A 25147-nucleotide genomic window follows, 5' to 3' on the forward strand; every position below is an offset into this window, starting at 1 on the left:
GCTCCCTGCCGGGTTCCATTGGCCCAAGCTGACCGGTTCCAGGCCCCCTGCTGATGAGCTCAAGGCGGGGTCGGGTGGGCAGCTGTTTCCTGACTGGGATCGTCTCGAACGTAGTTCCTGGGGTGGCTCCAGCTGCTCTGGGCGCAGGCAGACTGTGCTAGTCCTTGGGCAGGTGGCACATCTCCTGCTCTAACATCCAGCAGGAGGCCTGCTTACTGCTCTGATTAGCGCAGTGAGGATCTTGTCTGGCTTCTCAAAGGCTTGGCTCCTTTCACCTCCGCTGCAGTTAGCTGGTGTGCTGAGGCCCACTTGCTGAGAGCAGAGAGGAGTCTCCATTCCCCGCTGCTTTTGTCTCTGAGGGTTTTTATAAAAACAGCTGTAGCTATTGCCATCTCCCGTGGCGCCCCGGTAACGGTCCCGCATATCCATTCCCCTCCTTTCCCAGCCGCTCGGCTCCCTGCGGCCGCAAGTGAGCAGGACTAGGCCTGTGTCCTGTCCACAGGCAGGGTTGGTGGGGGACAGCAAGCCCAGGCCCTCCTCTCCCCCTTCCCCCCCCCGAGTGAAGTGTGTCACTTGAATGACCATCACTGATGGTAAGCGTCCACTGCAGGGATCCTTCCTCAGTATCTGGCTAGATGGCCTGGTCTGGCAGTCCCTGTGTCCCAGCCGGAGCAGAGCCGATGGGTGCCACGCAGAGCCGCCCTCATCCCTCTGCTGCCAGAGAGACAAGCTGCTTGGACTGGGAGGCAGGAAAGGTGGACCCACAGGATCACTGTCCCCCAAGGGATGAGTTACAAAGGGGGGGGTTTAGAAAGTCTTCAGCCTGCCCAGGCCCCTCTCACCTGAGCACTTGCCTCATGCACAGGAGAACACGTCTGCTGTACCAACCCCATCCCTCTTGCTTGTGTCGCTGAGAAACAGGCTTAAGCCAAACCGCTATAGCTGCTCTTTAAAGGAAATAAGAGTGTTCACACAGAGCTTTGTTCACACAGAGTTTAACTACAGTTTAACTACAGCAATGTAAATAGCACCGTTTGTGAAAAGCCTTCTCATGGAGGCACGGCCAGAGGAGGAATCAGAGCCCCTTGTTGGGCCCGCTGATTATCCGCAGCAGCCGGGTAGAATCTCCTCAGAGTCTGAAACATTTTCACCCCTTGTTCAAACATTTGGGGTGGGGAAGGGCAGGGGGCAGGGAAATCACAAAAACGTCATTCCAAACTTTCCTGGTTTTATTTTGTAATTTTGTGAATTTCAACATTTAGACAAATTTCCCCCAGGTTTAATGGAGATGTCTGTGGGTGCTGGAAGCTTCACAGGTCGCAGCTTGAATTAGTATTCTCTTGCACATCCATTCCTGTAAATACATTAGTCTGAAACATGACTAGATGGTCTAATGGGCCCTTTTGGATTGTTCATTATTCAGCCATCCAATCAGTGAGCAGAAACAGAATCAGGTAGCTCAGATGACTAATCGTACCTCACGAGTAACGAATATTCACAACAGCCTGAACAACACACAGGCTGAACATTGCTTGCTCACATATTTGGGTGTAACGATTGCCTCCACGGAAAATCAGGATTAATCCCGCATGATTTGTGGACTAGAGCAGGAGCTAAATTCAGCCAGCTTTGAGCTCTGCAGCTGGGTTCGGATGGGGTTCATGCCCTGTTATACGGTAGGATGTATGCAGAGTACAGATGGGGTTTGAGATCCTGCCTGGACTGGAGGCAGTTAGAGAAACTATCCTTGGATTTATAATGGAACCTGTTTGCTGGGGAAGTCACTGCGGCCCAGATCCTCCAAGGTAATGTAACTGGGCTCCTAACTTCCACTGATTTAGTCCAATTAAAGTCCTAACTATCCCTGCAGCTCTGGGTTGGAGTGACTAACTGCCAAGCCCCCGGTGCTGCCCTGCCATCACTTGTCAGCACCTCGGCCACAGCGGATGGAGAGTCACAGATGGTTAGTTTCTGGCACAATCCCCCATGTGTCTCTGGGCTGAAGATAGAGTGTCCCTGCCAGGAGCCCACTGACTGAGAAAGAGCCTTCCGTAAAGTGGGGCCTTCTGCTTCTGGGGGAGAATGAGCAACCTCTCCCAGCAGAAGCTTCCTCAATGTTTTCAGGCCTCGAGTTGGGTCTGACCTAACCCCTGCATCGGCACCCTCCTCCTTCCCAACACTAGGGTGGAAAAGGGCCTCCAGTCGCTGGAGGGAGTTCTAGGGTCTGTGGTATGCAATCCAAGCTGCAGAGCGGCGCCTGTCTCTGCTTGCCATGAGCCCCTAACCTCTTGCCCAGTGGTTGCAGCATTCCCCTGGCCTGAGCAGAAGACCTGTGAACAGGGATCTGCCACCTCCCAGGAGAGTGCCCTAATCAGGGGCCAAGGGTTTATCTGCCCTGGGCTCCTCAGTCTCTCCTGGTGAAGCTGTTCCATGGTAGGTACAGAATTAGAGCCATTGGAGCAGGGGGACCAGAACCGCGCGTCTCCCCTCCCAGGTGAGTGCCCTGCCTGCTGGGCTGGCAGGTAGCAGGGAACACCTGCTCCTCTGCTTCTCGTGGATGCTTTGGGTGGAGCTGGGTGGGCTGTGAGTGCGCCTGTGGGATCGGGCCCTGCAGCAGAGTGCAGTGGAGGAATGCCCCATTCGTGGCTCGCACTGGGGCTCAGGTGCTGCAGGCCTGCCAGGGGGCTGCATTGCGATGCCCAGAGGTAGAAATGTCAGTGTGTGTGGAACTTCCACTCGGAAACCATCGAGTTTAGGCACCTGCAGGGTTCGGTGGCAGCTGAGCGAGGGTTTGCGGATGCCAGTGACACCTAATGAGGTGGCGAGGTGCCTGGGCCCCTTTGTGACGGTAGTCCAGTGGTGTGTGCTGCGCAGGGAGTGCTATCAACAGCTGCCCATGGCTCCGTGTGTTCCCACTTTCCCTCTTCTGAGTTATCCCCAAATCAATAGCGTTCTGGCCACCCCTGCTGAGAACATTCCCGGTGAGTTTGGAATTCATAGAATTATAGAAGATTTGGGTTGGAAGAGACCTCAGGAGGTATCTAGTCCAATCCCCTGTTCAAATCAGGACCAACACCAACTAAATCATCTCAGCTAAGGCTTTGTCAAGCTGGGCCTTAAAAACCTCTAAGAATGGAGATTCCACTACCTCCCTAGGTAACCCATTCCAGTGCTTCACCACCCTCCTCGTGAAATAGTGTTTCCTAATATCCAGCCTAGACCTCCCCCCATGCAACTTGAGACCGTTGCTCCTTGTTCTGTCACTGCCACCACTGAGAACAGCCGAGCTCCATCCTCTTTGGAACCTCCCTTCAGGTAGTTGAAGGCTGCTATCAAATGCCCCCTCACTCTTCTGCAGACTAAACAAGCCCAGTTCCCTCAGCCTCTCCTCATAAGTCGTGCTCCAGCCCCCTAATCATTTTCGTTGCCCTCCACTGGACTCTCTCCAATTTGTCCACATCCTTTCTTTAGTGGGGGGCCCAAAACTGGATGCAATACTCCAAATGTGGCCTCACCAGTGCTGAATACAGGGGAATAATCACTTCCCTTGATCTGCTGGCAATGCCCCTACTAATGCAGCCCAATATGCCATTAGCCTTCTTGGCAACAAGGGCACATTGGTGACTCATATCCAGCTTCTCATCCACTGTAATCCCCAGGTCCTTTTCTGCAGAACTGCTGCTCAGCCAGTCGGTCCCCAGCCAGTGCATGGGATTCTTGTGTCCTAAGTGCAGGACTCTGCACTTGTCCTTCTTGACCTCATCAGATTTATTTTGGCCCAATCCTCCAATTTGTCCAGGTCACTCTGGACCCTACCCCTATCCTCCAGTGATCTACCTCTCCTCCCAGCTTAGTGTCATCTGCAAACTTGCTGAGGGTGCAATCCATCCCATCATCCAGATTATTAATAAAGATGTTGGACAAAACCGGCCCCAGGACCAATCCTTGGGGCACTCCGCTTGATACCAGCTGCCAACTAGACATTGAGCTGTTGATCACTACCCGTTGAGCTCAACAATCTAGCCAGCTTTCTATCTACCTTATAGTCCATTTATCCAATCCATACTTTTTTAACTTGCTGGCAAGTATACTATGGTATCTTTTAGTATCGGCTGTGGCGTTCAGCAGTTACCCTGTAGCTGGCAGAGAAATGGAGTGAGTAAGTTTAATTAGGCTTGTTCCTGCTTCTGGAGCCCAGGAGAAGATCAGGGGCCAGGAGAGCTCTCCCCTCCTAGGCCCGATCCTGTTCCTCTGAGATCCAGCCAAACTGCAGCCTCCTTTGTCACTTCTGCTTGGCCATCACCCAGGTGGGGGAACTGCAGGTGTCAATGCCATGCTCCGTGCCCTTTCTGGGCTCTCCCTTTGATCCCAGCTCCATGCAAAGCTCCCTGTGATGGGTTCAGTCACAGGGACCCCCTTGGGACTGTCACCTGATGTGCTGAAATTACCTCTGAGCCCGTTTTCACTGCCAGCTTGGGCCTCCAGAACCCTGCCTTGTTCAGCCAAACACGCTAACCTACAGCAACACAGACCCAGGTCTGGTCCACGCCCCCAAAGCTACAGATTTTAACCAAAAACTGCTCAGCAGGTCACCTATCACCAGCACCCAGACCCCCAGATCCCAATGGGATCCAAACCCCAAATAAATCCGTTTTACTCTGTATAAAGCTTATAAAGGGTAAACTCATAAATTGTCCGCCCTCTATAACACTGATCATAGAATCATAGAATATTAGAGTTGGAAGAGACCTCAGGAGGTCATCTAGTCCAACCCCCTGCTCAAAGCAGGACCAACCCCAACTAAATCATCCCAGCCAAGGCTTTGTCAAGATGGGCCTTAAAAACCTCTTAAGGATGGAGATTCCACCACCTCCCTAGGTAACCCATTCCAGTGCTTCACCACCCTCCTAGTGAAATAGTGTTTCCTAATATCCAACCCAGACCTCCCCCACTGCAACTTGAGACCATTGCTTCTTGTTCTGTCATCTGCCACCACTTAGAACAGCTGAGCTCCATCCTCTTTGAAACCCCCCTTCAGGTAGTTGAAGGCTGCTATCAAATCCCACCTCACTCTTCTCTTCTCTGATAGAGAGATATGCACAGCTGTTTGCTCCCCCAGATATTAATCACCTACTCTGGGTTAATTAATAAACAAAAGTGATTGTATTAAGTATTAAAAGTAGGATGTAAGTGGTTTCAAGTAATAACAGACAAAACAAAGTAAGTCACCAAGCAACATAAAACAAAAACACACAAGTCTAAGCCTAATACATTAAGAAACTGATTACAGGTAATATCTCACCCACAGAGATGTTCCAATAAGCTTCTTTCACAGACTAGACTCCTTCCTAGTCTGGGCCTAATCCTTTCCCCTGGTACAGTCCTTGATAGTTCCAGCAGACATCTTAGGTGCAGGGCCGGCTTTAGATCAATTCCCCCGATTCCCCGGAATTGGACCCCACAGCTAAGAGGGCCCCACGGCTTAGGCTCAGCCAGCGGCGGTCCGCTCCGGTGGCATTTTGGCGGCGGGGGGGGTGTCCACTCCAGGTCCTCGGGGGCATTTCGGCGGCGGTGGGTCCTTCAGTGCCGCGGAAGATGTGGAGCGGACCCCCCGCCACCGAAGTGCCGCCGAAGACCCGGACTGCCGCCGGGTATTGGAATCGGGCCCCGCAGGTCCTAAAGCCGGCGCTGCTTAGGTGGAAACTAAGGGCTTTCTCATGACTGGCAGCCCCCTTTGTTCTGTTCCACCCCCTTTTATAGCTTTGTCACAAGGCAGGAATCTTTTGTCTCTGTGGGTTCCCACCCTTCCTTCTAAATGGAAAAGCACCAGATTTTAGATGGATTCCAGGATCCTGTGAGACCTCATTCTTCATTCCCCATGGGCTGGCCCACACGTACACAGGAAGGCTTGCAGGTAAATAAACCATCTACAACCAATTGTCCTAGTCAGTGGGAACCATCAAAATTCTAAACCACCATTAATGGCCCACACTTTGCATAATTACTATAGGACCTCAGAGTTATACTTCGTATTTCTAGCTTCAGATACAAGAATGATACATAGGGTTACCATTCGTCCGGATTTACCCGGACATGTCCTCCTTTTCGTGCTAAAAATAGCGTCCGGGGGGAATCTGTAAAGCACTCAAAATGTCCGGGATTTCCCCCCTCCCCCGGCAGAGCAGAGCTGGGAGGGCTGCAGGAAAGTCCCGGGCTGGACTCCGGAGCAGCTTCCTCCTCCCTGCATTCTGAGCCGGCCGGCAGCTCCTCCTCCTGCAGCCCGGTCCAGCAGCATTGTGCAGGGCCAGGGACCGGGTTTTGTTGTGCTGGGGAGCTCAGCCATGTGTCCGGCTGGCACAGAGCCCAACACCCTGTTCTGAGCAGCAGGGTAAGGGGGGGCAGGAGAAGGGACAGGGAGGTTCTGGAGGGGGCAGTCAAGAAACGGGGGGGGGCTTTTTGGGGGGAGTGGAAAAAGTTTTGGGCAGTCAGGGTACAGGTAGGCGGTAGGGTCCTGGGGGGCAGTTGGGGGGAGTCTTAGGAGGGGGCAGTTAGGGGACAAGGAACAGGGATCTTAGGTAGAGGGTGGGGTTCTGGGGGGCAGTTACGAGCAGGGGTCCCAGGAGGGGGCAGTCAGGGGACAAGGAGCAGGGGGGTAGGGGGCTGGGAGTTCTGGGGGGGAGCTGTCAGGGGGTAGAAGTGGGGAGAGGGATCGCAGCAGTCAGGGGACAGGGAGCAGAGGGGTTTAGATGGGTTGGGAGTTCTGGGGGGGGCTGTCAGGGGGTAGAAGTGGGGAGAGGGATCGCAGCAGTCAGGGGACAGGGAGCAGAGGGGTTTAGATGGGTTGGGAGTTCTGGGGGGGGGGCTGTCAGGGGGTGGGGAGTGGTTGGATGGGGCGTGGGAGTCCCAGGGGTCTGTCTGGGGGTGGGGGTGTGGATAAGGGTTGGGGCAGTCAGGGGACAAGAGGCAAGGAGGCTTAGATAGGGAGTGGAGTCCTGGGGGGCAGTTAGGGGCAGGGGTCCCAGGAGGGGGCAGTCAGGGGACAAGGAACGGGGGGAGGGTTGGGGGTTCTGGGGGGCGGGAAGTGGGAGGGGCAGGGGCGGGGCTAGGGCGGGGCTCCTCCCGTCCTCTTTTTTTGCTTGTTGAAATATGGTAACCCTAATGATACATGCATACAAATAGGATGGACACACTCAGTAGATTATAAGCTTTGTAATGATATCTTACAAAAGACCTTTTGCAGAAAGCGAATTCCAGTTACATCATATTCCCATTTATAAACATACTTTCATAAAGCATATGGAGTGCAACGTCACACTCCCCTCCTCGGGGACGACTGGAGTCCGCGTGGTTACAAACTTCCCACAGGAAATCAAACCACCAAAAGAACAGGAGAGATGCCCCGAGCGGCCAGCGCAGAGTCCTGTGTGCATGGTCAGTGCCTTGGTATTGGGGAAGTGGGGGCAGCATTGTACCCCTCAGCCATGCACAGAGGGGACTCTGTGTATATCTCTCCCCCATCCCACAGGAATTGGGGGCTCTGCTGCCTCCGTGGCGGTGCACTGGCCCCGTTCCTCCCTGCTCACGCACAGCTTGGCTCTGGGGTCCATTGCTCCCCACTGGCCTGTTGGAGCTTGTCCTGTATGGAGAAGGCTGAAGCCCTGCCTGGGGACACCCCCTTTAAGGCTGTCTGAAACAGTTCTTAAAGTGTCAGGTTTCAGAGTAGCAGCCGTGTTAGTCTGTATCAGCAAAAAGAACAGGAGTACTTGTGGCACCTTAGAGACTAACACATTTATTTGAGCATAAGCTTTCATGGGCTAAAACCCACTTCATCGGATGCATGCAGTGGAAAATACAGTAGGAAGGTGTGTGTATATATATATACACACAGAGAACATGAAAAAATGGGTGCTGCCATACCAACTGTAATGAGAGTAATTAATTAAGGTATTATCAGCAGGAGAAGTGATAATCAGGATGGCCCAACCAATGACAAAGGCTGAGTGAAGATCTCTGCCAAATGACTCCCCCCGCCCCAAGAGTGCCAAGGTGCTGGTGGGCCTAGCACCGCGCCTTGGCTTGGAGCAGGAGAACGCAGCACTCAGGAATAGCCTCTGAAAAGGGAGGGTTAAATGACAGCCTGAGAATTGTAAACAGGTCAGGGATGCTGAAATGACTCCAGGCCCATTTACACAATCCAAAGGGCTCCGCTGCATTAGCTGAGCAGGGGATGGGGGGCGGGCTCACACATTTCCTGGCACGTCAGCCCCTGGAGTCAGCTCCTGCAGGGCTGGGATGGGTCCTGACCGACCTTCCCTTCTCAGGGTCTGGGGAGCTGCACGGGAACCAAGCGCTTGTCACAGCCAGGGCCCTGAGCAATGTGTTTGGGGCTCTCCGGGGACAAACCAGATCTGTTTATATATGGTTGGTCTACAGCAGGCCAATTCCTTTGCTGCAGTGCAGGGCCATATGTTCGCTGTCCCCACACTGCAGCCATAGGAGCTGCTATCTCTAAGCAGTGCCAGTGTGGCCTTTGCTCGGGCTCCAGGGCTGCAACCCTCCCTGCACCGAGTTCTCCCCCCAAGGCAGGGGGGCAGTGTGGCAGCGTTAATGTAGGCACAGACTGCAGCATGGGGCCTTGGGCATGGCCAGGGAGCGGCTCCTGCTCAGCCTTTGCCCTGCTCTGGTGAATGTAAAGAGCCCAGACTCCTCTGGAAATCACCGTGGGACTGATATTCCCATCACTCCCTTTTCCTCTCTCTCAGGGGAGCCCTGCAGCTGCCTCTTCTCCACTCATCTCTTTCTACCTCCCAACGTGCTCCCAGCTCCCTGCCCGCCGTGCGTTACCACCAGAGGAGTGCTCCAAGTGCCCCTGGCACAGGTGCGCAGTGGGGGAAGAGGGAGCCAGTAGCTTTCTCACCCCCAGCCCCTGCACCCCTGCACAAGGGCCAGGCCCAGTCGAGGGGCCTGCAGTCAGGAGAGCACAAGGGCTGTCCCCTCTGAGCATCCATGGGGCACAGATTGCCCCAGAGAGCAAGGGGAGGAGCTGAGAAGAGGCCAGGCCATGGTCTTGCCCACATACAGCCCTGCCTCTTTGTGCTGCGGAGCTGAGACAATCCCTTCTAATGCTCGCTGGCAAGGCCCAGCTCTGCATCGCCCCCAGGCTGCGCCAGTGCTCACCGGTACCTGGCACAGGCTGGCCCTGCAGCTGCCCCACAGCTAACTGATCTGGGTCTCCGCCGTCCTGGTGCAGCCACGCTCGGCTATCCCCGGCCCCTGCTGGATCAGCCCACTGACTGCTTCTGTTGCTGTTCCAGAGCGCATTACTCAGACGGTGGAGATCATCAAACACGTGGTGGACATTGAGGAGAAGGGGGTCAAACTGCGCCTGACCATCGTGGACACCCCAGGATTCGGCGACGCCGTGAACAACACGGAATGGTACGTCCCACGGGAGAGGAAGGGGCCATGGCTCCGCAGTTCGCCTGGCAGGATGAGCAGGAGCCCGGGCAGCCACGCCCACTGGGCAGTCTGGGCCCTGGAGAGAACAGAAATGACACCAAGTACTAGATGAGCGCAGGCCGCTGCACGCAAACCAGCCCTGCCTCACTGAACTGCTCACATCCTCCTGGGGTGGAGCAGCAGAGACTGGAGGAGGCTCAGGGTGCAAATCAGGCTTTCTGCTAATGACCTGGAAGCCTGGTGCTCAGTGGCTGTGCGGGCAGACTCTGGTCTGGAGAGAGGAACATAAAAGCAGTAGTAACTGAGCCATCGTGTGCAAAGGGGTCAATCCCGGAGGGCAGTCCTGGTGTCAGTGCTTGTCAATACAGTTATCGATGACCCTGGAGAGGGAGCTGAACAAAGTGGCAATGTTCATGGCTGGCACAGAATTCCTGGCTTCTCAGGCTGCCTTGCGGGGTAAATGTCTGGTCTGGCCTGGCTGTTTGTCGCTCCTCTGATTTATCTGCACAATGCATGCACAGCATGTGAGGGACTCAGCCAGGAAAATGACTTTGGAAAGCCAGCCTGGCACACTCCAACTCTTACATCTGCCAAAGCTCCAGGGTTAGGGATGTGTGCATGCAAGCCCTGACCCCACCTGTGGTGTGAGGTTCGCCCATTAACAAACCCCATTGTTCTGGATTCATTTCTGCCAGTAAGTCTAGCTTGTGGTGCAGAGAAACACTTAAGCTTGAACCAAAGGAAGTAAAGGAAATAATGACACCTAGCCCTTAAACAGCACTCCAGAGGGTAGGGTCCTTATCTTCATTTTACAGCTGGGGAAACTGAGGCACAGGGCAGTGACTTGCCCAAGGTCACCAGCCCGCCAGTGGCAGAGCTGGGACTAGAACCCAAGTCTCCAGAGTCCCAGTCCAGTCCAGTGCTCTACCCACTGGGAAACACTGCCTTTCCCCAGACACAGCTACAGATCAGACAAACTGTATGGCCAACCTTAAAAGTTCAACAATCCTGAGCCAGACTCCAACAGATGATGAGACCGACCCAGCAATTTACCAGAAAAGATGAGTGGCTTTTTCTCTGTTTGATCTGCTTCCCATCCCCTCTGTGCCAGTCACAGCGGGGCCAGCTCTGCCACATGCCCAGGGAGGCAGCTGTGGTTCCTGCTGCACAGAGGGATATGCTGGGCTCGGCCCCAATGGTGCTATGCTCTGTCTGAACACACGTCAGAGACAGCCCTACCCTGAAGAGCTTACAGTGTAATGCAGAGTACAGGAGTGCGTGGGGCTGTGGAAGCTGGACATGGGGCAGAGCCCCCAGACTGGGCAGGACTCAAACTGGTGACAGACACCCAGCACCCTCTCTCCCCCTCCCCCAGGTGTGAAGGAGAGTGAGGCTGCTCTCCTGCCCTGGACCCCGGGAAAATCCCACCCCAACAACTGCTCTCGGTCTCAGGCCGCCGCAAACAGTCAGCTCCCATTAACCCAATAAATAATAAACTGCCCCAGCAGAATGAATGTTAGTACAGTGTCCCCATTCCCTTCTCATAGCACAGCGTACAGTAGACCCCTGCTAACAGTCACACCAGGCTCCTCTCCCTAGCAGCTATACGTGTCTATATTTACTGCTCCCCCGGCTTAGCAGCTGGGTGTGAACCATCATCTTTAGTTCCATAGCTCAGACCTCTTCTACGTTAGCTGCTGTTCTCCGTGGGCTGACCTGGACAGGAGGACACAACTCTCCTCTGTCCAGTGGGCTACACAAGTATTTGTGAGACAGCAGCAGAACATGGGGCAGCGGGATCTGTGGCTTGTCTTCCTGCCTGTGGGAGCAGATTGTGAGCTAGTGCTCATAGACAGTGCTGTGCCCGTGTGTGGGTCATCGGGAGCACCGTGGGGGTGGGGGGGAAAGCATGAGCTTCTACTGCTTGAGCTAAAGAGGCAGCTATCATAACATGGGTCTAATAGCAGAGTCCCAGATCTCTAGCTGTGGTGTAATTACTAATGAGTAACACACTGTGCTAGTGTGGGGTACAGAAGCACCTGATTTGGCACATCACTTCTGTCAGGTGCGGGGCGGCTCTGGTACATTTTCAGCACTTTATGATGTGCTCTTGCACATGCTCTGTTATCTTAGCTGAGGCCTGGATGAAGGACAGTTCCCCAGGCCTGCGAGGTTAATTCAGGATGCGAGGCTGACAGAGGAGGATGAGAATTTCCCCTGATTGCCCTCCGCCATTTGCAGTGTCAGAGATCAGATGCTGCCCTGGGTTCTGGTGCAGCCATCCCTGTGTTTCAGCACTAGTGAAGCTCATAGCTTCTCACATCTGGGTCCCGGCTGGAGAGGAGCAGCAGCTCCTTGCAGCTCCTGCAGGACAATGGAAGCAGGCTAATTCCGAGCTGATGGTCTTACGTTTCCTAGTGCAGGGAGTTCTTTTAACATGCTGGCCGGCGCACTGGGGACTGGGCTCACTTGGCTCTCTCCACCCTGTCCCCTCTCTTCCCAGCTGGAAACCTGTGGCTGATTACATAGATCAGCAATTTGAGCAATATTTCCGGGATGAGAGCGGCCTGAACCGGAAGAACATCCAGGACAACCGCGTGCACTGCTGCCTCTACTTCATCTCACCCTTTGGACATGGGTATGGGAAATCCATAGCCGATCCCTCCCTCCTTCCCTGAGAATGCTAAAAACCACCTTACCCACAAGTCCTAGACACAGCACTAGTGAGCTGGACTTGCTGCTCAGTAAATGAGTGCTGGCCCTGGGCGTGATGCTCACAGCGCTGGACTCCCAGCCAAGCACTAACGGCATTGCTGCAGGAGTCTGGACTGAGGGCTGCTGTGGGAACGCTTGCATTGCAGGGGGCTCAGTGGGCAGTGGGGAGGCAATGACTCTAGGATGCTCACACTGCCGGAGTCCTGTCTGGGCACTGCCAGGGCACTGCGCTGGGGAAGCTCACACTGTGGAGTCCCCAGCTGGCACTGCCAGGGCAATGCTTGGCGGACGCTCGCACTGCCGGAGTCCTGTAGCTACGAGAACGTCCTGCCCCAATTTACAGGGCTAACTTTGCTCTCTGTCGGCAGCCTTCGTCCCCTGGATGTGGAATTCATGAGAGCTCTCCATCAGCGGGTGAACATTGTGCCCATCCTGGCAAAAGCTGACACCCTGACGCCCTCAGAGGTGGAGCGTAAGAAAAGCAAGGTGAGAGGAGGCCTGGCTGCCTCTGAATTCCTCCCTCCCCCCAGCCCAAGTAATGGACTGCTCCTCCCGCCCCCGCCCCTGGCTGACACTAGGGTCTTTCACTCTGGCACTGCCTCTGGAAAAATGGGAGCCACAATTCCCCACCAGTGCCATTAACCATTGACAGCCAGGGGAGCAGCTGTGTGCTTCCTGGGACTCAGCCAGGGTGTCCTGCGCATGTCTGGGCACCGGCCTGGTACCATGAGCCTGTCTACACCCCAGCCTCCGCCATCACTCCCCGGGTGCTGCTGCACCTCAGGGGATTCCGTCCCATTGGGTCACTGTAGCCAAGGCCTGTTTTAAACAGGCATTTCTATAGGGCTCCTCCCAGAGTACCCAGTACCCCCCTCAGTATCCCAGGAATGGGAGAGGCCAGGACAGAGAGGGAGCTGCAGAGTCCTACAGGATACTAAGGGAAGGGACAACAGGAGGCAACCCCTTTGACATGGAGGATGTAAGGGACAGGAGCTGGTCCCTCTGGCCTCATGGAGTCTGAGGATTGGTGAGAAGAGGGAGGGAGGTACAGGCCAGGCTGCAGAGAGTGCAGCTGCCACACCCTGTGTGCCAGAGGGTCCCTGGGGCAATGGTCAGAACTGGCCCTGGGGAGAAAGCGGCCAATGTACCATGTCGGGGTCCTGGCCTGTTTGGAAACGATAGGAAATGAACCACCGGTGTCTGGATTCTACTGTTCGGTGTGAGATGGAAGAACAGACAGTAGTTGGCATGTAGGTGAGCATAACGTATTCCTCTCTCTCCCTTAAAATGAGGGTGCTGTAAAGACAGGGCTGAGGGCCAGAGCCATCAGTCTGGGGGCTTGTTTCTTTGTTCAGATTCGAGAAGAAATCGAACATTACGGGATCCGGATCTACCAGTTCCCTGAGTGCGACTCTGATGAAGATGAGGATTTCAAGCTGCAGGACCAGGCATTGAAGGTGAGCAGATGAGAGCGGCTGTCCCACTGAATGCAGCTCAGGGAACAGGGTCAGCGTCACCTGCTAAGCCCCAGGTATATCTTGCGTGACAAATGCAGCCAGACATGCCTCAGCCCAGTGGCTTCTGCACTCTGAGAAGGGCAGCTTTATAGTCCAGCCAGAAGCGAAACCTTCCTGGATCATCTGTTTACTGGGAGGGAGGCTCTGACCAAGAACAGGAGGTAATGGAATTAGACCCCACAAGGTATGTGCAGAACACAGCAGCCCCTGGGCATTAGCCAGTTCTGGAGAATCACCTGATCTAGTGAGTAAGGAGCAATGGGAGGGAGGGTTAAAATCCACAGGCATGGGAGAAGGGTGGGGGATCCCTAAAGGCTAGATCCTCTGAAAAGGAAAGAGGCAAGGAGCACGAATCAGGCAGTGTGGCTGCAGGAGGGGCTGCTCAGAGATCTGACACCCTGAAAATACAGAGTGTGGGGGAAGCAACCATACCAGTCCGTATTCAGGACCAGCAAAGGGTTTGGAGGGAGAGCGACCAGCGGCAGATAAAGGAATGAGTGGACATGTACCAAAGGACTAAGGCAGCTAGGTCTTCCAAAGGGCGGGCATTAGAAGAACCCTGGGGGGAAAGCACTAGAGAGAGACAGTGCCCAGGTTAGGGAGGTTTGGGAGCCGGCAGAGTGACAGCTGTCTTTGACAAGAAATCTTTTAAAAGAAACCTGAAGGGAAGATTATAGACTGTGGTCACGGGGACTCGTGTTACTAGCTGCTGACAGCTGCTGGCAGTGAGGAGAGCTGGACACACACTGCTGAGCGCGTCAGCTGAGTTCACGGCTCCTTTGCCAGAGTGGCCTGTAAAGCACCCTGGGCCTGCTCCTGCTCCCGCTCCCGCCGGCGTCGACAGCAAACCTGCTACTGAGTCCAGCATGGGCAGGATCACGCCTGCAATGGCGTCTCCCAGCCTCCTCCCTGGGCCCCCCCTGCCCAGCCAGCGCATTGCTGTCATTCTGAGCTCAGGGGGCACAGAACCAGGGTGGTGGCCCAGCACGAGGTACCAGGCTAGGGCAGCTCGTAGCATGGCACGTCAGGCCCGGATGGTGGACCCCAGCATCACACTGTGCTGTATGGAGCAGAGGGAGGGGCAGGCATCCAGTTGGTTCTCTGGGCTAGTAGGGGATCTGCCAGCGAGCTCTGCGAGCTACTGAGAGTATGGGAGGTGAGCGTCTGATGACGGGCTGGCAGAAAGGACCAGGAGGGCCAGTAAGATGCTGTTTCCCTGCCCAGCTGGCAGGAATTGCAGCAGGATGAACACAGCAGTGATTTGTCGCGAGTCCACTGCTGCTGGGCTGCTAGATCAGTGTCTGGGCCCAGACTCGCCCGGCTCCGGCTCCCCTTGAACCGTCAGTTTACATGGCTCTTGCGCTCCTCGCCAGCAGCAGCTCTCCAGGTCCTTTCCAGCCATTGCTCTGGGGTGCTCTGGCTCCCGTTCAGCGGGACACACCTGGTACTACCAACCCTGTGTGACCCTTTGCAGCTGGCTTCTCCCTTCCAGCCCATCTCCGCTCTCACTGCTCCCGCTGGCCCCGCTCCTTCCCTGAGTCTGATCTCAAGGGGAAGGAGCGCCAGCAGTGGAAAGCTACTTGCACTCCCATGCCAGGGGCTGGATTTGGCAAGGGCTGAGACACGGTGTATCCTTCCAGTTGTAGGTTGGGCAACTTTGTGCTAGGTGGTGGCTAGTGAGATCCCAGTGAATGCATTAACCAGGCTTGTTAGCAGGACTCCAGTGCGTCTACACTGGAGCTGCCTGTGTAACTTCCACTCAGGTGAACGCACCCGCGCTAGCTGGATCAGAGCTCGCATGCTAAAAATAGTAGTGTCACCGCAGCTGGACAGGCCGTCCGAGTACGTGCATAGGAGTTCCGATGGGATTGTTCTCAGGGCAGCCAGAGCTACACCAGTGTAGTGAGCAAGCTGGTGCGGGTGTGTCTGCCCACATGGGGAATGACAAACCCCACTTCAGTGCAGATGGACCCTGGGGTCCCAGAGCACTGGGGCTGGGGGAGGCCGTGGCCAGGAATAACCCCATGGCTCTGTTCCAGGAGAGCATCCCTTTCGCTGTGATCGGCAGCAACACGGTTGTGGAGGCCAAAGGAAGGCGAGTCCGTGGGCGACTGTATCCCTGGGGCATCGTGGAAGGTAAGGCGGGTTTGGCTTGTAGCTCAGAGGCTCAGGGACCACGTCCTCCTCCATGTTCCTGCATCCACCCCCACCCCCAGGGCAGTGGTGCTCACGGACGGGGACTGCTGACGGACTCAGCAGGCAGAGCCATGGCTGGCGAGCTCAGTGGGGGTGCTCGGGGGCACTAAGGTGCTGCCCCACCTCCATATGATTTGGGGGAGGCCAGGGCGAGGTCCCCGGCCTGCTGCAGGGCCCTCCTTAGCCCTCATCATCCCCTTGTGCAGCTATGGAGCCAGGCCAATTCAAAGCAGTGCTCTGCCTTTCTGCAGTGCCAGGCCATTTGTTCTCTCAGCCCTCAGCTCCCCCACCCACCTGGGGGAGGCCCTGCTCTGCTGGGTGGCCCCGAGATCTGCCCATCTAAGCCAGGCCCCTCCCCTGCAGTGGAGAACCCTGCGCACTGCGACTTTGTGAAGCTGCGCACCATGCTGGTGAAGACCCACATGCAGGACCTCAAGGACGTGACACGAGAGACCCACTACGAGAACTACCGGGCGCAGTGCATCCAAAGCATGACCCGCATGGTGGTGAAGGAGAGGAACCGCAAGTACGGAGGGAGTGGGCACAGGGCCTGTGGGGGTACAGGTGGAGCAGGCTCAGGGCCTGTGGGGGTCCAGGGGGAGCGGGCACAGGGCCTGTGGGGGTATGGAATACTGTGTCCAGTTTTGGGCCCCACACTACAAGAAGGATGTGGAAAAATTGGAAAGAGTCCAGCGGAGGGCAACAAAAATGATTAGGGGTCTGGAGCACATGACTTATGAGGAGAGGCTGAGGGAACTGGGATTATTTAGTCTCCAGAAGAGAAGAATGAGGGGGGATTTGATAGCAGCCTTCAACTACCTGAAGGGGGGTTCCAAAGAGGATGGAGCTCGGCTGTTCTCAGTGGTGGCAGATGACAGAACAAGGAGCAATGGTCTCAAGTTGCGGTGGGGGAGGTCCAGGTTGGATATCAGGAAAAACTATTTCACTAGGAGGGTGGTGAAACACTGGAATGCGTTACCTAGGGAGGTGGTGGAGTCTCCTTCCTTGGAGGTTTTTAAGGCCCGGCTTGACAAAGCCCTGGCTGGGATGATTTAGTTGGGAATTGGTCCTGCTTTGAGCAGGGGGTTGGACTAGATGACCTCTTGAGGTCCCTTCCAACTCTGATATTCTATGATTCTATGGAGGGAGCGGGCTCAGGGGAAGGAGTGGGCACAGGGCTGTGGGGGTATGGAGGGAGCGGGCTCAGGGGAAGGAGCGGGCACAGGGCCTGTGGGGGTATGGAGGGAGCGGGCTGAGGTCCTGGGGGTGTACGGGGGGAGCAGGCACAGGAGCAGCAGCACGGAGCCAGGCACAAGTGCCCACCCTGCTGAGAACCTTGGGAGTCACAAGCAGGGTCTTCAGCCCGCAACGACAGCCTCTGTCAGCCTCTGCACTGAGCATTGCACAGAGAAGTCCAGGGGAGCAGAGCCATGGTGCCTGCATCCCGGAATGGGCCTGGGAGAGGCAGGTCAGGGACGAGAGCTAGAGGAAACTATGTATCCCTGACAGCCTCTGCCCTTTGGGGGTTAGCCCAAGGCTGGGCTGGTTCCCTTGCTGGGGAAGGAACGTGGCATGATACCGGTGTGCGGGCAGCAGGGGTGCAAGGTGAGGCCACCCTTCCCTGCACACTGAACCATGATGACAGGCGCTGTGCAGAAAAACCATGGGTCACGTTCATCTGTGCGCTGTGCAGAGTCCCGGGAGTAGGGGGGGCCTGAAGCACCCACTCCTGTGGCTGATGGGGGCTGGTAAGAGCATCCCTGCCAGATGGGCCTTGCAGCAGCCAGGCACCAGCCAGATCATTGGAACATCCCAGCCATGCCACTTCCCACCCCGACAAGCCCCTTTGCCCCAGGCTATCCCTGGCACCAGGACAGTTAGCTCCGAGCGAGCCCGGAAGGTGCTTGTGCCAGCAGTACTGCCTGGGCGGGACATCCAACCCCGCGTGTAGCTGGCACAACATGGCTGCAGGGCCAGGGTGAATTCCTCCCCCATGTGCACAGCCGGAAAGCAAGGGGCCAGCACAGGGCTGGGAGCACAGGTCTCTCCAGTCGCACTCCAGGAGGGAGGGAGAGCTCCCTGTGGAGTCACTCGCTGCTGTACACAGTGCTCTGGCTTCTCCTCCGATCACGTTTTGCCCAGGTGGAGGTGGTGGCCTAGGGCGCAGGGCAGGGTAGAGCCAGGCCCTCTGCCCCTGTATCTGCTGCTCACTGTCTGCAGTGCCCTCACGTATGCACTGAGCTGTAGGGCCAGAACCTCTGCTGGGGAAAAGCTCCGTACCCGTGTTGCAATCAGAGAATGACTGCCGTTTACACCAGCTGTGGCTCTGGCCTCTACTGCTGCTTCTCCTCTCACCCTGGTGTAACTCCAGTGGCTTCAGCAGAGCTACTCCGGAGTTAGGCCAACACAGCAGAGGGCAGGTCGGTCCCGTAAGGAGCTGTCTGCCCATAGTTTGAGTGGAGGGTGACACCCAGGTAGCAGGCTAAACTGGCAGCTCTAATGGCTCATTCTAAGCTCGTCTCTTCGTGTACGTTGTTTTGCGGCATCCCCCTGGGGAAGAAGGAGAGAGTCCTCCACCTTGGGACTGTGCTGCAGCGACTGCTCTATGGAGTGACCCCGCTGATCCCTCGGCATCAGATGACACCAGGCAGTGCTGTCTCCCAAGGACACCAGCAGGCTGGGAGCTTTCTGGAGTACTGAACTCTCCCCTGGTCCCTTCCCTTGCGCTGGTTCATGGCTGTCCTTTGGTGGAGTGTTGCTCTGATCTGCTGTCACAGGCTGCAGCCGGCCCTGTGTATCTGTTCTACCTGTGTTAGTTCATAAAAAATATTTTGTTGTATCAAATGCTGTCTTGGTTCCGTCCATATCTCCTCCGGAAAGTGACCATGTGAAATGGCACACTAGGCCCATGGTTTATTGTGCCCCAGTCATTTCCAATCCAGCAGGGCTCAGTTACTATGACTGTCTCTTTTCAGACTCTGCCTGGAGTCTGAGAGTCAAGTTGGTCTCTTCCTTTCTTGTGCATCATCATCAATCATGGTGGTTCTGCAGCCCAGACTCACCAGTGGCACGCACTAGTCTAACGGGCTGGCATTGTGAATGGGACTCAGTAACCAGTGCTGTTGGGAAGGCATTCCTTCTTGTGCAGCCCTAGTATTACTAAAGCATGCGCTGTCTGTGAGCACCCCGTGGTGGCTCTGGAGACAGCTTGGCCAGAGCCCCGGATCCGGGCCAAGTGGACACAGGAGGCGTTTAGGGGAACCACTGCCCTAAACAGTGGCCAGGAGATGGACCATTCCACCAAAGGCAGACACAGGTACTTACCCTGCTGAGCCCAGCATGGTGCTGCCTCTCCTGAGCTAAGCCTCCTGCATTACTGAGCCTTCAGACAACTGGCAGAGCAGGAAATTCAGGCCATACCCAAGTTCTGTGCTTAAAGGTGGAGTACAGCAAAGGCCTGATGGTCAGACACCAGAGTAGGGATTAGAATTCAGTCCCAGTGGCTCAGATCCTCAGTGATATTTAGGTGCCTAACTGATTTCCTTGGGGTTAATCAACTAACTCCCTTTGAAATCAATGGGCATTAGGTGCTTAACTACACTTGAGAATCTGAGCCAACATTCAATGGCCTTTCGTTCTAGGATTATAATAGGGAGCTGCTGTCTTGAGGGAATCCAGTAGCAGCATACGACCAAGGAGTTTAGTTTGGACGTACGGGTGGAGCCCTACCATATGTGAAAGTGAAGTAGTATGGTCGTAGGACACACCCAAACATTGAGCCAAGAGGGGCTGTTTCAAGTGCATCGACCCTGGGGCTCGGGTGGTAAAGGCCTGCAGCTTTTGGACAGATTAGCTGTTCAGGCTCTCAGGGAGGAGAGAGATAAGAAGAGTTCGGGGAGCTCAGAGTGTGGCTGCCATAAACTGCCACAGTGAAAGTATCACTTAACACCAGACTGAAAAAGGACAAGTTCCTTCCCCACTCAGTTGTAGCAAACTCAGTCTGGGCAGCCACATTCCCTCTACAGCAGCTGGTGGGGTACCTAGGGCTCATGTACGATGAGGCTGATGGATCCGAGGTGCTCTCTCTCACACACATTCTTGAACGATTGAGGACAATGCCTCCATGGTGGATCGTGACATGTGCCTATCTCTTTGCCACATTTCCACTAACAGCTGGCTAACACTTCATCACCATATCTGGCCTTCAGACCATAACCAGAGAAGGGAGGGGGCAAAAGACTCCATATAGCACTCAGATGCAGTGGTGACAGGTGCTACAGAAAGCCCCAAGACAGAGGAGCATCCTAGAACCTACAGGGTTCCTCTTGGACATGGTTATTGCTACTATTTCTTCACATGGGTAAGAGCATAAGAATGGCCAGACTGGGTCAGACCAAAGGTCCATCTAGCCCAGTGTCCTGACAGTGGCCAATGTCGGGTGCTTCAGAGGGAAGGAACAGAACAGGTAATCATCAAGTGATCCATCCCGTCGTCCATTCCCAGCTTCTGGCAGTCAGAGGCTGGGGACACTCAGAGCATGGGGTTTCATCCCTGACCATCTTGGCTAATAGCCATTGATGGATCTATCCTCCATGAATTTAACTAGTTCTTTTTTGAACACAATATTGCTTTTGGCCTTCACAACATCACCTAACAACAAATTCCACAGGCTGACTGTGTGTTGTGTGAAGAAGTGCTTCCTTATGTTAGTTTTAAAACTGCTGTCTATTAATTTCATTGGGTGACCCCTGGTTCTTGTGTTATGTGAAGGCATAAATAACACTTCCTTATTCACTTTTGCCACACCAGGCATGATTTTATAGACCTCTGTCATATCCCCCTTTAGTCGTCTCTTTTCCAAGCTGAAAAGTCCCAGTCATTCTAATCTCTCCTCATATGGAAGCTGTTCCATACTCTTAATCAGTTTTGTTGCCGTTCTCTGTATCTTTTCCAATTTTAATATAACTTTTTTTGACATGGGGCGAACAGAACTGCCTGCAGTATTTATATAGTGGCATTATGATATTTTCTGTCTTATTATCTATCCCTTTCCTAATGGTTCCTAACATTCTGTTCGCTTTTTTGACTGCCTCTGCACATTGAGCAGATGTTTTCAGAGAACTATGCACAGTGACTCCAAGATCTCTTTCTTGAGGGGTAACAGCTAATTTAGATCCCATCATTTTGGATATATAGTGGGGATTATGTTTTCCAATGTACATTACTTTGCATTTATAAACACTGAATTTCAACTGCCATTTTGTCAGCCAGTTACCCAGTTTTGTGAGATCCTTTTGTAGTTCTTCGCAGTCTGCTTTGGACTTAACTATCTTGAGTAATTTTGTATCATCTGCAAATTTTGCCACCTCACTGTCTACCCCTTTTCCCAGATCATTTACTAATACGTTAAACAGCACTGGTCAGAGACCTGGGGGACACCACTATTTACCTCTCTCCATTCTGAGAACTGTCCATTTATTCCTATCCTTTATTTTAACCAGTTACTGATCCATGAGAGGACCTTCCCTCTTATCCCATGACTGCTTACTTTGCTTAAAAGCCTTTGGTGAGGGAACTTGTCAAAGGCTTTCTGAAACTCCAAGTACACTATATTCACTGGATCACCCTTCTCCATGTGTGTTGAGCCCCTCAAAGTATTCTAGCAGATCAGTGAGGCATGATTTCCCTTTACAAAACCTGTGTTGACTCTTTCCCCAACAAATCGTGTTCATCTATGTGTCTGATAATTCTGTTCTTTACTATAGTTTCAACCAATTTGCCTGGTACTGAAGTTAGATCTTACCAGCCTGTGATTGCCAGGATCACCTCTGGAGCATTTTTTAAAAATTGATGTCACATTAGCTATCCTCCAGTCATTTGGGACAGAGCCTGATTTAAGCGATAGGTTACATACCAGTTAGTGGTTCTACAATTTTGCATTTGAGCTCCTTCAGAACTCTTGGGTGATACCATCTGGTCCTGGTGACTTATTACTGTTTAATTTATCAATTTGTTCCAAAACCTCCTCTCTTGACACCTCAATCTGGGACAGTTGCTCAGATTTGTCACCTAAAAAGAATGGCTCAGGTGTGGGAACCTCCTTCACATCCTCTGCAGTGAAGCAAAGAATTCATATAGCTTCTCCAACAACCTTATCTGCCTTGAGTGCTCCTTTAGCACCTTGATCATCCAGTGGTCCCACTGACTGTTTGGCAGCTTCCTGCTTCTGGTGCACTTAAAAATGTATTTGCGGTTAGCTTTTGTGTCTTTTGCTAGTTGCTCTTCAATATTTTTTTGGCCTGCCTAATTATACTTTTACACTTGACTTGCCAGAGTTTATGCTCCTTTCTACTTTCCTCGGTAGGATTTTCACTTCCAATTTGTAAAGGATGCCCTTTTTGCCTCTAACCGCCTCTTTTACTTTCGTGTTTAGCCACGATGGCACTTTTTTGGTCCTCTTACTATGTTTTTTAATTTGGGATACACATTTAATTTGAGCCTCTATTATGGTGTGGAAGAGGAGTCCAGCCCCCTAAAACAAGTGAATGCTGCTAATGTGTTTTTGGCTCGCAACCTCTGCCCAAATCCCTGGGAGTTGGAACAGGCCATATTACCCACCCCGTTGATATCCCAGATGTGGTGATAAGCTTCTGGTCCTAGCATCCACTCAGTGTCCAGGCCACAAGAGATAGGGGCCACCTGTTTTCAGCCCTCAGCCTGGACTGATACATCTGTACGAACTATTGAGATGCTCTGCCTGTGAGGAAGATACAGGCTTGTCAGTCACTTGGGAAGGCCGTTGAGCAGTAAAACAGTGGTGATGCTAATGAGCCATTCCCATCCCTGCGGGTGGCCCCTGTTTCTTGTGTGTAAAAGGTAGGATCACTGGTTCTTGGGCCGGCTTCCATGGCATAAATGACAGGTCCATGCCCAGCACACACGATATTGTGATCAGGGAGAAGCCTGCCTCTGTCATTCCACGTGGACTGTACTGATTCAGGGGGTTGCTTTGGGGTCCTAAAAGTGTCAGTGATCGTGTGTGCATGTGGTGATGTATATGTATTTTGGGGGTGTAAACTGGTGTAACCCCGTTGTAGGCAGTGGAGCTGTGCCAATCCACTCCAGCAGAAGCCCTGGCACTATAATAGTTGCCCTTGCTCAGTATAGCATCCTCCATGCTTGGGTCTCTCAGACTGTACAAACACGGCACTTGGGATTGGATCCCCATTTGGCAGCTGAGACATGAGTCTGTTCCCAACCAGGAATAAAAGCCAGGTCTCCTGACCTACAATGCTGTGCATGAACCCCAGGCCCTGAGCATCTCAAAGGGAGGGAATTGTTTCATCTCTGTCAGAGTCTTCCTTGATTCTCAGAATAGCAGCTCTTGGAACACCTGAGGTGATCTCAATCTTTTCTACCAGAAGGAAGTCCAGCTACAATTGGGTGCAGGGTCAGGAGCAGGTGGGTCAGGAGCAGGTGCCAGAGAAGACCAAAACTACACAGTCATTCCAACCTCATTTCCCTCCCTGAAATCTGAAGGAGACCTAATGCTGCTTGGAGATGGAAGGTTGATACCACAGATACATACAGACCTTTGTTGCTTTATTGGCTCCTCTGAACAACTGAAGATAATTGTGAAGTGGGCGTGAACAGAAGAAACCAAAATTCCTTTCAAGTCTAAAACCAAAGACTGCTGCAGCCCCCTCCGCTTGTCCACTGGGGCTGTTCATGCTGCAAAGTGTATTTCCCGATTCAGTGAGGCACCCCCATTCGGGTCTCCATGTGCCCAAAGCCCAGATCCAGACCGATTCAGTAGCATGTGATGGTACTAGTTGGATTACTAGAAGGAGCTGTCAGGATCCTGGGTGGAAACTTGGGAGGAGCTTGGGAGCCAAGAACTGAAGCCAAGGGTCAGAGCCGGTATCCTTGTCAAGCCAAGGGTCAGGGATGGAGTCAGGAATCGGGCTGAAGGTCAATACCAGGTATCGGGGTACGTGTTGGCGTTCCAGGGGTTGATCAGGACTCAGAATCCAAGTTGGAGCTGAGGTCAATACCAAGAGTTCAGGAACAGAGAAGCAGGGCAGTTGTGGCAGTGAGCCAGGATCCACATTGTTAACTGGATACTTCTTGGCACGCCCCATGAGCTTATATAGGATCAAGGAGCCAATCAGGGATCACCAGACAACTATCAGTCGGATCACTTAGGGCAGAACTTCCCATGGCATGCCATCTCTGCAGATTGCAGGTCGCAGGGAGTGGCCAGGTTACAGCTGCCACCAGGTGGCCGTGTGAGGCTGTTGGTTGCCTGGTAGCCCTTCAGGCCCAGCTTCAAGTGCCACTGATCCTTACATTACCTCTCGCCCTCTATGGGTGCTTCCTGAGGTTGGGAGCTGGGATGCTGGCTCCCAGGATCAGTCCTCGGGGGCCATAGCCTTCCCAGTCAATTAGATACCTGAAAGAGCCACGTTTCATTTTAGAATCCAGTATTTTGTGGATCACGTGTTCATTATGACCCTGGACCTGCACTGGTGGGGAGGTGGTTGTGTTTGATGCACAAAGGGGTATGGCATTAAAAGAGACATATGAAACACTGGATGTCGGCTGCCTTGGTCTGGGTTCCTGGGTGATAGATGATGGTAAAATGAAAGCCTGTGAAGAATAGGGCCCATCAAAGCTGTCTTTGGCTGAGCACCTTTGCCCTGTGCAGATACTCTTAGTTTTTATGATCTGTGTAAACCTGTATCAGACACCTTCACGGCAGTGGTACCATTCATCAAAGGCAGCCTTGATTGATGGAAGTTCCTTATTTAAAATCTAATGATTTTATTCTGCCAGAGTGAGTTTCTGGGAGTAATAGGCACAGGGGAGCAATTGCTGCTGGGGGCCCATATCTTTGTGAAAATGTTGACCCAATTGCTTCATTAGATACATCAGTCTCGAGGACAAAGGCCCATGTGTGGTTGGAATGGATCAGGTTTGGAGCACTGGTGAAGGCCATCTTCAGTTGATTGAACACCTGTTGAGTCTCTGGAGACCAAGTGAAGGAGCTGTGTTTGCAGAGAAGCACTGTCAATGGGGCTATTCAGTCTGAGAATCCAGGACTGAAGAAGTGCCTATAAAAATTAGCAAACCCAGGAAGCGTTGCAGTTCCTTGATGTTCTGGGGGACTGCCCAGGACTGAACAGCATTCACCTTTCCAGGATCCATTCGGAGGCCCTCAGAGGACAAGATGTAACCTAAGAACTCCATGGAGTGCTGAT

At 53.6% G+C, this 25147-nt stretch overlaps 1 protein-coding gene across 7 annotated transcripts in view; it reads left to right on the top strand.

The window, feature by feature from the left end:
- Positions 1–25147, top strand: part of SEPTIN4 (septin-4) — a 68056-nt gene that overhangs the window by 23974 nt on the left and 18935 nt on the right. For 5 of the 7 annotated variants that reach the window (XM_042845710.2, XM_005278860.3, XM_008174795.4 and 2 more), the window contains 6 exons: positions 9315–9438; positions 11963–12097; positions 12543–12660; positions 13530–13631; positions 15731–15827; positions 16251–16413. In XM_042845710.2, coding sequence (XP_042701644.2) covers positions 9315–9438; positions 11963–12097; positions 12543–12660; positions 13530–13631; positions 15731–15827; positions 16251–16413 — 739 coding nt within the window. Of the gene's footprint in view, positions 1–9314; positions 9439–11962; positions 12098–12542; positions 12661–13529; positions 13632–15730; positions 15828–16250; positions 16414–18449; positions 18732–25147 lie in introns of those variants that run through there. The other 2 variants (XM_065573556.1, XM_024111349.3) reach the window with 1 other exon arrangement.

The sequence above is a fragment of the Chrysemys picta genome, chromosome 19, assembly GCF_011386835.1.
Source record: "Chrysemys picta bellii isolate R12L10 chromosome 19, ASM1138683v2, whole genome shotgun sequence".
Classification (NCBI taxonomy): domain Eukaryota; kingdom Metazoa; phylum Chordata; order Testudines; family Emydidae; genus Chrysemys; species Chrysemys picta.